At 36.2% G+C, this 12,491-nt stretch overlaps 1 protein-coding gene across 4 annotated transcripts in view; it reads right to left on the bottom strand.

Annotated features, from left to right (window-relative positions):
• ets1 (v-ets avian erythroblastosis virus E26 oncogene homolog 1) overlaps positions 1–12,491 on the bottom strand; it is a 120,533-nt gene that overhangs the window by 63,292 nt on the left and 44,750 nt on the right. Inside the window, exon 1 of one of the 4 annotated variants that reach the window (XM_061972707.1) lies at positions 7,327–7,679. The exons of the other annotated variants lie outside the window; for them this stretch is intronic. Coding sequence (XP_061828691.1) covers positions 7,327–7,393 — 67 coding nt within the window. The 5' untranslated portion in view covers positions 7,394–7,679. Of the gene's footprint in view, positions 1–7,326; positions 7,680–12,491 lie in introns of those variants that run through there. 4 annotated transcript variants of the gene reach the window in all.

A 12,491-nucleotide genomic window follows, 5' to 3' on the forward strand; every position in this document is an offset into this window, starting at 1 on the left:
TAATTTGACACGGAGTCTGTCCCGGCACACTGCGTGGAGTGAAAGCGCCCGGTGGAAGCGCATACACTTGCAGTACAAGTAATATAAGAAGCTACTTGATAAACCATCACCCGGAAAAGATTTTTGAAGCCAGCGAGGCAAAACATCTATATGTGAGGTGTTTACATTATTAATAGTTAACAGTTTACTTTTCTGAGAAACAGCACTAATGTAAAAAAAAAAAAAAAAAAGTCTACTGCAAAGGACACTGCTTCTCAGAAAGTAAAAGTTGAACATTATTACTTATTATTTTACACTCTGACAATTCAAAGACACTCAACTGTATTTTTTCTATTTTTTTTGCTTGAAACAGTGGACGTTTCCGCACAATTCTTTGCACTTAAGAATATATGTTAGCGAGGGATGTCCGATAATGGCTTTTTGCCAAAATCCGATATTCCGATATTGTCCAACTCTTTAATTACCGATACTGATATCAACCGATACCGATATCAACCGATATATGCAGTTGTGGAATTAACACATTATTATGCCTAATTTGGACAACCAGGTATGGTGAAGATAAGGTACTTTTTTTTTAAATTAATAAAATAAGATGAATAAATTAAAAACATTTTCTTAAATAAAAAACAAAGTAAAACAATATAAAAACAGTTACATAGAAACTAGTAACTAATGAAAATTAGTAAAATTAACTGTTAAAGGTTAGTACTATTAGTGGACCAGCAGCACGCACAATCATGTGTGCTTACGGACTGTATCCCTTGCAGACTGTATTGATATATATTAGCCTGGGAACGCCTCGGGATCTCCCGGGAAGAGCTGGACTAAGTGGCTGGGGAGAGGGAAGTCTGGGCTTCCCTGCTTAGGCTGCTACCCCCGCGACCCGACCTCGGATAAGCGGAAGAAGACGGATGGACCCTTTTGTGTGAATGAGTGTGAATGAGGGAGGTTTTTTGGGTTGGTGCACTAATTGTAAGTGTATCTTGTGTTTTTTATGTTGATTTAATAATTTTAAAAAAATAAATAAATAAAATTTAAAAAACGATACCGATAATAAAAAAATCGATACCGATAATTTCCGATATTACATTTTAACGCATTTATCGGCCGATATTATCGAACATCTCTAATGTTAGCAGTAATAAATATGATTAGAACATATGAGCATTATGTCTGTTTTCAATTATAGTAAATGTGTTTATCCGAAACATTCCTGCCACTTCCTTTTACACACTATGGCATTTTTACCAAGCCGTTATTATTGCACTATCCTTATTATTGCACTATCCTTTATCTGCTTAATTTTCCAGTAACTTCATTGTAGAGACTATCAATAAACCATCTCAAGTTGGAAGTTTTTCTCATTTATGATTTAAAGAAATGTTTACCGATCTCGGTAAGCCCCGCCCATGATCAGCCGCCACAAACAGAAACCGGTTGTGGGAAAATTAAAAATAATCGATTTTTATAGCCATATTCTATTTTAATTAAATCAATTTTATTTCAGTTTTATTTATTTGCAAATTTTGCAGTTGCTTTACAGTGACAATTTGAAAAATGTTACACAAAACATTGCCGGCAACAGTTTTGACACTGGTATAGTACCGCAATACTAATGAATCATAATCGGTACTATACCGCCTCTAAAAAATTATGTGTAATAGAATGATAAATGACACAATGTTACTGCATACGTCAGCAGACTACCGTATTTTTCGGACTATAAGTCGCAGTTTTTTTCATAGTTTGGCCGGGCTCCAGTGCGATTTATATATGTTTTTTTCCTTCTTTATTATGCATTTTTGGCAGGTGCGATTTATACTGCGGTGCGACTTATACTCCGAAAAATACGGTAATTAGGAGTCTTTGTTTGTTTACTTAGTACTAAAACACAAGTTGTCGAGTCACTATTTTATTTAAAGACAAAATTGCAATAAGAAACATATGTTTAATGTACCCTAAGATTTTTTTGTTAAAATAAAGCCAATAATGCCATTTTTTGTGGTCCCTTTATTTAGAAAAGTATCGAAAAGAACCGAAAAGCATCAAAATGCATTTCGGTACCGATACCAAAAAATTGGTATCAGGACAACACTAGTGTGTACTAATTTTTGCATATTTTCCTATAGGAAAATAAAATATGTGCGCTGCTTTTTTGAGTTAACCTGTTGTTGACTTTACAGTTGTGACAGTTACAATTATGTACGACAGCTCATATTTTGATATGTATAATTAATTTCATTTGTATTTTGTTTTAATCGGACGCCACCTTGTTCTATCAACCACAAACTAGTTGACTGATTCACAAGCGCCCCTGCTGGATGAAGACAGGTTGTGCAATAATTTTGCGTCAATTTATCGGAAGTGCGATTAATCAACAATCCCTTTCACACAATCGATTCATTGTTTACATATTGATTATGTTTTGTGCTCGTCAATCCCTAATCCAAACACCCAAAATTACTAAGAAAAAAATAAAATAAATGGAACCCACATATCTTAAAAGCCAGCTGACAACACTTGCGGTCTTCCCCTGAATCGAAGTAAGCCAAGAGGTTCCAAGCAAGCAGGGTCAGCAGTGAGGCAAGTCTCAATTCTGCACATTCATCAGTGAAGAGGAGAGAAGAAGGGGGGGCAAGAGAGGACCAGGGGCTTTGGTGATGGAGGGGATTGCTTGCCGTGCTCATGTGCTGACAGCAGCCTTGGCGGGGGTAGGGGGGGGGTGTCAAGGATGAGATGCACGGACTGAAAGTGTTGAGATTGTATCCTGTTAATTGAATAATTGTGGAGCGAAGACTTTGCTGCACAATGTCATGCGAAACAACACAGTGAAGACGGCGTCAACGTTAGCAGGTGGTGTTCACAGCCAAGACTCGTAAATCTACGTCTGACAACATGAACAAACTTGCTGGAGGAAAGTTTTCAACTGAAGTCATTTGAAAAGGTTCAGCACAGCCACCTTGGGCCGCATGGTGGCTTAGAGCAGTGTTTTTCAACCACTGTGCCGCGGTGAGATGTTGTCTGGTGTGCCGTGGGGAATTATGCAACTTCGCCTAATTAATCCAAAAAATATTTAGTGCAAATCAATAATTATAATCTGCAAATAATGTGCCGTTCATTAGTGTCTGCGCTGAAGAAACTCAAGTATATATAGATGACAGCATGACTCATTCATTCATCGACCATAATGTGCAATAAAATATTACTTATTGCCTCAAGTATTATAAATAAATAAATAAATGGGTTGTACTTGTATAGCGCTTTTCTACCTTCAAGGTACTCAAAGCGCTTTGACACTACTTCCACAGTTACCCATTCACACACACATTCACACACTGATGGAGGGAGCTGCCATGCAAGGCGCTAACCAGCACCCATCAGGAGCAAGGGTGAAGTGTCTTGCTCAGGACACAACGGACATGACGAAGTTGGTACTAAGTGGGGATTGAACCAGGGATCCTTGAGTTGCGCACGGCCACTATCCCACTGCGCCACGCCGTCCCAATAAAACATCACTTACAATACAATGTCTGCTATTATAAGGATGCCGATTTATAGAATCTTGTTAAATTCCCGTTTAGATGAAGAATGACTCATTATCCTGCGAAGGGTGTTGGAACCAAGGAAATTTCCGTGTCTTTCTCGCAATTTCCGGGTCTAAATTGGCTGTCAAAGTGCACCAATTTGTCGGCTTACGTCTTATTCAGCACTTTGGCTACCCCTGTGGTGAATTTTAAATGTGTTTTATAAATAAAGTTGATTTGATTTGATATTCTACAATATATTTCCACGAGCTCTGACGCGAGTACAATATTCCGCACCTTAGATTCTTCAAATAGATGAGAACATGACTCATTCATTCATCGACCCCAAACCATTTGCACTAAAAAAGATTCCTTACTTGCGATTGTTTTTTTCAACGATGCCAATAGTTTCCAATATACTGCATACTAGTTTCTTTATAAAGATGACAGCATGATGTATTCATTCATCAACTCTATAATGTAGTTGTACTAAAAAAAAAATACTAAAACATTTTGTGCAACGTTGCCTTTAAATGGATTCCTTTGTAATTAAGTCACACCATCACTAGTTTGAATGCTAACTTGTTGCACTACAAATACAGTTCTCCCTGTATTTTAAAGCAAAGACATGACTCATTCATTCATCAACCACAATCTATTTGCACCACAAAAATCTCTTGTGGCAACAACTATTTTTCAAGTAACTGTCATTAGTTTTTTCAATAATGCTAACGTTTTCCAATATACTGCTCAATAGTTAGTATATATAGATGACAGCATGACTCGATCATTCATCGACCATAATGTGCAATAACAAATATTACTTATTGCCTCAAGTATTGTTGTTCGGGTAATTGCAATTTGTTTGTTTTTTCCCAATAATGCTAACGTTTTCCAATAAACTGCACCCTAGTTTCTTCATTTATATGACAGCATGATTCATTCATTCATTCATCAAACCAAAAAAAAACATTTGCTCATTGTTTAAGTCCCATCATCATTAATTTGAATGCTAAATGTTTGCACTAAAGTACGGAGCACCCTTTTTAAAGAGATGACAGCATGACTCATTTATTCATCAACCCCAAACCATTTGCACTCAAAATAATCCTTTATTGTGTCAAATGTTGTTCAAGTATTTCCGATTTTCAATAATGCTAATCATTTTTAATATACTGCATTCTAGGTTTTTTTTAAATACATGATGGCATGATTCATTCATTCATCAACTCTTAATTAATTTGTACAAAATAATTGTACTAAAACACTTTTGTGCAAAGTTGCCTTTATTTGGATTCCTTTGTAATTAAGTCAAACCATCACTCATTTCAATAATAATGTGCTCGGAAGGGTAACCATGTAATACTCCATGTCAGTAGGTGGCAGCAGGTAGTTAATGTGTCAGACATGTCAAATATTGTGCAATTTGAATGAATAATTCTAATTTATATTCCTTTGTAATCAAGTCCCACCATCACTAGTTACAATGTTAACTTTTCCCATTACAGTATAGTGCACTCTGTTTTTAAAGCGACAACATGATTCATTCATTCATCAACCCCAATCTATTGCACTGAAAAAAATTGCTTATTGTTTCAGATCTTGTGCATTTATTGCCTTTAATTAGATTGTTTTGTAGCTAAGTTCCACCATCACTAGTTCTAATGCTAACTTCCCCCCAGTATAGGGCACCCTGTTGTTGTTTTTAATAAGATATGACTGCATGATTCATTCAGTCATCCTCCACAATACTGTCAGACATGTCCAATATTGTGCAATTTTAATGAATACTTAGAATTTATATTTAGATTCCTTTGTACATCACTAGTTCTAATGCTAACCTTTCCCATTACAGTCTAGTGCACCCTGTTTTTAAAGAGACAACATGATTAATTCATTCATTTTATCAACGCCAATATATTTGCACTGAAATAAATTGCTTATTGTTTCAGATCTTGTGCAACTATAGCCTTTAATTAGATTGCTTTGTAGTTAGGTTCCACCATCACTAGTTCTAATGCAAACTTTCCTCCAGTATAAGGCACTCTGCTTTTTATAAGAGATGACTGCATGATTCATTCAGTCATCCACCACAATATTGTCAGACATGTCAAATATTGTGCAATTGTAATTAATAATTATAATTTATATTCCTTTGTAATCAAGTCCCCCCATCACTAGTTCGAATGCTAACCTTTCCCAGTACAGTATAGTGCACTCTGTTTTTAAAGAGACAACATGATTCATTCATTCACTCATCAACCCCAATATATTGAACTGAAAAAAAATTGCTTATTGTTTCAGATCTTGTGCAACTATTGCCTTTAATTAGATTGCTTTGTAGTTTGGTTCCACCATCACTAGTTCTAATGCTAACTTTCCTCCAGTATAAGGCACCCTGCTTTTTATAAGAGATGACTGCATGATTCATTCAGTCATCCACCACAATATTGTCAGACATGTAAAATATTGTGCAATTTGAATAAAAATCATAATGTATATTCCTTTGTAATCAAGTCCCACCATCACTAGTTACATTGCTAACGTTTCCTATTACAGTATAGTGCACTCTGTTTTTAAAGAGATAACATGATTCATTCATTCACTCATCAACCCCAATGTATTGCACTGAAAACAAATGCTTATTGTTTCAGATCTTGTGCAACTATTGCCTTTAATTACATTGCTTTGTGGCTAAGTTCCACCATCACTAGTTCTAATGCTAACCGTTCCCATTACAACATAGTGCACCATGTTTTTAAAGAGACAATATGATTTATTCATTCACTCATCAACCCCAATTTATTGCACTGAAAAAAATGCTTATTGTTTCAGATCTTGTGCAACTATTGCCTTTAATTAGATTGCTTTGTAGTCAAGTTCCACCATCACTAGTTCTAATGCTAACTTTCCTCCAGTATAGGGCACCCTGTTTTTTTAAAGAGATGACTGCATGATTCTTTTAGTCATCCTCCACAATACTGTCAGACATGTCCAATATTGTGCAATTTTAATGAATACTTAGAATATATATTTAGATTCCTTTGTACATCACTAGTTCTAATGCTAACCTTTCCCATTACAGTCTAGTGCACCCTGTTTTTAAAGAGACAACATGATTCATTCATTCATTTTATCAACCCCAATATATTTGCACTGAAATAAATTGCTTATTGTTTCAGATCCTGTGCAACTATTGCCTTTAATTGGATTGCTTTGTAGCCAAGTTCCACCATCACTAGTTCTAATGCTAACTTTCCCCTAGTATAAGGCACCATGTTTTGTTTTTTGAAGAGATTCAGCATGATTCATTCAGTCATCCACCACAATATTGTCAGACATGTCAAATACTGTGCATTGTAATTAATAATTATAATTTATATTCCTTTGTAATCAAGTCCCACCATCATTAGTTCTCATGCTAACTTTCCCCTAGTACACTGTTTTTTAAGACATGACCGCATGATTCATTCAGTCATCCACATGTCAAACATTGCTGTTAAAATGCAATTACACAGCATGTAAGGAGATGCATGACCACTCCTAATAATAGCAATGCCAACTTTTGCCACTACTGCAGATGGTTTCTTTCAGCAGATGCCAGCGTGATTGCTTCATTCAGTCATAAAGCAGCTTCTCCTTTCATTGCATCACAATCAAAGCCTGTGGCGTGATTGTATTTCCCCCCCTCAAGTGTTGTCCCACATTGAGCAACCGTTGACAGTGAAATATGTCCACGGCGCGAGAACAACGTGGTGTAGCACTTGTAAGGACATCAAAGTTGAAAAGGTCCACTCACCGTCCATCTTTTCCGCCTTTATGATTGTCAACGTCGGCTTCATATCGACAGCTGCCGTCATGATCATCAGAGCAGTGCGCCGCTTTCCGACCACTTCTGTCTGTTTCTTCTCCTAAGTCTCCCTCGCTAAAAGTCGGCCCCAATTTCTGCTTTCTTTCTGTCACTTCCCAACTTGGCTTTTCTTTCCCTCTCGGCCGGCAGACACACACACACTCCCTCTTTTCCTCCTTTCTCACACACACTCACTCCTTCCGTCCCTGGCGAGGGAGGGGGCGTTGCATTGACAGAGCGACTACAGCTGAGGGGGGCGGTGCTTAGCGGGGTTGGACGGTAGGGGGCGGAGGAGGAGGAGGCGGGGGTTGCGTGCCGGTTGATTCACAATTCAATTACGAGCGCACACAAACACACACACACACACACACACACACACACACACACACACACACACACACACACACACACACACACACACACACACACATGTTCAAAAAGCCCTACAACGTCATCAAGCAGTTTACACGTTCCCGAAAATGATGTAAAAGATGTTTCATAGGGGTGTAAAAAAAGAAGGATATGGAAAAGTACTATTTCCATTATATAAAAGTGCAACAGGCATTTCATTATGGAATAATCTTCATTTAAATATTAGGACTATTCCCAGTAAAAAAAAAAGGAAAGTCATCTTTCATGTTATCAGTTTGAGAATGTTTTTTTTCTCTTTCCCTTTTTCCTTTCTTTTATTGTAACTGGATTTGTGTATGTTCTGTAACTGGATCTGTGTACTGTTATTTTTGTATCATTTTGAGATATTTATTTTTATTTTCCTTTTTCCTTTATTTTATTTGTAATTGGATTTGCGTATGTTCTGTAACTGGATCTGTGTACTGTTATTTTTGTATTACTTTGAGAATTTTATTTTTATTTTCCTTTTATTTGTAACTGGATTTGCATATGTTCTGTAACTGGATCTGTGTACTGTTATTTTTGTATTATTTTGAGAATTTTCTTTTTCTTTTTTTCTTTTGTTTCTTTTATTTGTAATTGGATTTGCGTATGTTCTGTAACTGGATCTTTGTACTGTTATTTTTGTATTATTTTGAGAATTTTATTTTTATTTTCCTTTTATTTGTAACTGGATTTGCATATGCTCTGTAACTGTATCTGTGTACTGTTATTTTTGTATTATTTTGAGAATTTTATTTTTATTTTCCTTTTTCCTTTCTTTTATTTGTAACTGGATTTGTGTATGTTCTGTAACTGGATCTGTGTACTGTTATTTTTGTATTATTTTGAGAATTTTCTTTATCTTTTCCTTTTTCCTTTCTTTTATTTGTAATTGGATTTGCGTATGTTCTGTAACTGGATCTGTGTACTGTTATTTTTGTATTATTTTGCGAATTGTATTTTTATTTTCCTTTTTCCTTTTATTTGTAACTGGATTTGCGTATGCTCTGTAACTGTATCTGTGTCCTATTATTTTTGTATTATTTTGAGAATTTTTTTGTATCTTTTCCTTTTTCCTTTCTTTTATTTGTAATTGGATTTGCGTATGTTTTGTAACTGGATCTGTGTATTATTATTTTACTTTTGAACTTTTGAAAAGTTGTCTATCTGTGTTGGCCCTGCGATGAGGTGGCGACTTATCCAGGGTGTTTATTGATTGATTGATTGATTGATTGATTGAAACTTTTATGAGTAGATTGCACAGTACAGTACATATTCCGTACAATTGACCACTAAATGGTAACACCCGAATACGTTTTTCAACTTGTTTAAGTCGGGGTGCACGTTAATCAATTCATGGTACCCCGCCTTCTGCTCAAATGCAGCTGAGATAGGCTCCAGCACCCCCCGCGACCCCAAAAAGGGACAAGCGGTAGAAAATGGATGGATGGAAAAGGACCCCAGGAAGACTAGCCTGGCGTTTGTGCGTCGGATAATGGGGATCCTCAATAAACAATCAACTGCATTACTTAAATAGCATTTAAATGTATATATTTTTGATTTCTACACTTTTTCAGATCACACTTCTACAAACACACACAAATGTTCAAAAAGCCCGGAAACGTCATCATCCAATTTACACATGTCCAAAAAATGATGTTAAATATGTTTTATAAGGGTGTTAAAAAGAAAGATGGAAAAAGTATCATTTCCGTAGAACATTTATATCATGTGCTGTCATCTGTGTCAGTAGAAATGTTCACATTTCAGCCTAAAATAATTCCACTTCCAACTAGAGAAAACATGTTGCGGTAAATTGTGTATGATTTTTCCATTTTACACATGGAAAAATGGAAAAATGTTTGTACCATTTCGGTGGTTTTGCCTGATTTTTTAATAAAATTACTTTTATCATAACCGCCAACTGGTGGACAGACACCTTTAAACATACTTATTTTGACACTAAATATATGAAATTATATATAAATTATGAAATTATTACAACTACGGTTGTTGTCCAAGAAAACAGCTAATAAATCAATCAGAAGTTACTCACATGTTACTCAGAACTTGGGAAGTTTTTTCACGGAACATTTACATACTCTTACTCAAGTAATTATTTAGATGACTACTTTTTACTTTTACTTGAGTCATAAAGTAACAGTGTACTCTTGTTTGAGTACAATTTCTGGCTACTACTCTACCCTAGTCCTGCATTTAATTCCCTTATGTAAAAGTGCAACTACATTATCTAAATAACATTTAAATATGCACTTTTTGTATTTTCAAATTTCTTCAGATCACAGTAACTCGCTACTCTGTTACATTTAAGTAACATTTTGGATAATGCGTACTTGTCAGAGTAGATTTCAATGCAACATACTTTTTACTTTTATTCGAGTATTTTTTGTGAAAAGGAAACCCTACTTTTACCCCGGACTCGAAAAGAACCGGAAAGTATCGAAATATATTTTAAAGTTAAAGTTAAAGTACCAATGATTGTCATTTTGATACCGGTACCAAAATATTAAAGTTAGTTAAAGTACCACTAATAGTCACACACGCTAGGTGTGGTGAAATTACCCTCTGCATTTGACCCATCCCCTTGTTCCACCGCCTGGGAGGTGAGGGGAGCAGTAAGCAGCAGTGGTGGCCGCGCTCGGGAATCATTTTGGTGATTTAACCCCAATTATAGCTGAATGCCAAGCAGGGAGGTAATGGGCCCCAATTTTATATTCTTTGGTATGACTCGGCCGGGGTTTGAACTCACGACCTACCGATCTCAGGGCGGACACTCTAACCACAACGCAATGGAAAAAGTATAATTTCCGTAACTCGCTACTCTGTTACATTTTAGTAACTTTTTGGATAAATTGTACTTGTCAGAGTAGATTTTAATGCAACATACTTTTTACTTTTACTCGAGTATTTTTGTGAAAAAAAACCCCTACTTTTACCCCGAACTCGAAAAGAACCGAAAAGTATCGAAATACATTTTGGTACTGGTACTCTATACCCGAGTCCTGCATTTTAATTCCCTTACGTAAAAGTACAACTACATTATCTAAATAACATTTAAATATGCACTTTTTATGTTTTCAAATTTCTTCAGATCACAGTTCTAAGTTTTCTAAGATGTATAGGTGTTAAAATCAAGTGTACAAACCCCCAAAAATTTAACTTTTTCTTTGTCCATTGTATTTTTTGCTCTATTTCCCCCCACTTTGCTTTTTGTAATAGATAACTTTTCATCAATGTTGATATAAATCAATACTTCCTGTCAGTATGTATTTGTGTAAGCTAACTCCTGAAAATGTGTGAAAACATGTGTTCCTACTGTGTTACCAGTGCCATTTTTTTTTTTTTTTGACAAATTCAACACAAGGTAGTCAGCGGTGTCAGGTTAGACTGACTTGGAATTTCTCACACAGCTCTGCAAAACACCCACTGTAACTTTAGGGTGCCTCGACGAATCGTCACCGAATTTGGTACACACTTTTAGAGGGACTGACGAGCACTTGTGTGTAAAGTTTAAGCAAAACTGGTTAAAAAACATGGCCGCAGTCAAGCAAAACTGGTGGGATTTAGCAACCAATTGCCCACAAGTCATTGTTTTTTTTTGTCAAACAATTGTAAACTAATGAAGATATCTGTATTACATGCATGATAGCATGTCTTACAGAGAATTACAAACACAAACTAAAGGGGTGCCAAAAATGTAATCTACGTAAGTAAGTTTATATAAGTTTACATTAGGGATGTAACGATAAACAGTATGAATGATAACCGTGGTAAAACTCTCGACAGTTCGTATTACCGTTTTAAATTATACTGATCGAAAATCGGTGAGTGGTAACTGCATTTTGATAAACTCACAGAAGGACCGGCGTTAGCTCGCTAGCTTAAATACTAACATGAAAACAAGAGACATTAGCGCCTTTCCTCATTAAGAAACGACATACCCCAATCTAAAGTTGTATGAACAAACTACTGTCTGAGGAACTGAGCTATTCAGTTGTCAACATTGAACCTAAAAGCTGTGCTCTCTTACAAAACAAAGTGACCGTTCGACACTCGGAGGAACATAACACATAGAGTTGTTTTTATGGTGCGTTCAAGGACCACTGGATAGAGTAGGGAACTACAACGCCAGCCAGTGAACCATTAGAAACACAAAAAATGCAAAATAGTGGTCTTTCTAACAGGGCATCTATGTCATGATCCGTGGTCCGGATCATGTTTGGTTATGTTCTGTTAGTTTTGGACTCGATTAGTTCCTGTTTTTGTGCACACTTGTTTGTTTTAGTTACCATGGTTACTTATTATTTCCACCTGTCTCTGATTAGTGTTCGCCCGCTCACCTGCTTCCCGAGCACTAATCAGAGGCATTATTTAAGCCTGCCTTTGCCGGTCAGTCGGCCTGGCGTCATTGTTTGCTTCATGCAACCTGCTTACGTAAGTTTTGTTTGTTCATGCCACAGTTAGTGAGTATTCCTTGTCCATAGTCCATGCTAAATTGTAGCATTAGCTTCGAGTGCGACTTGTTTTCCGTTTTTTTTACTATTTTGATATTTTGAGGAATAAATCATGTTCCTACCTGCACGCTTTGTCCGGAGTGATCCGTCTGCATCCCGGGAGTAAGCTGCGAAAACCCCGTCGTTACAATCTACTTATGTTTGTTATTTAAAAATATGAAGATTTCAGTGTGAGTACTTTTCAAC

Source organism: Nerophis lumbriciformis, linkage group LG17, assembly GCF_033978685.3.
Source record: "Nerophis lumbriciformis linkage group LG17, RoL_Nlum_v2.1, whole genome shotgun sequence".
NCBI lineage: Eukaryota > Metazoa > Chordata > Actinopteri > Syngnathiformes > Syngnathidae > Nerophis > Nerophis lumbriciformis.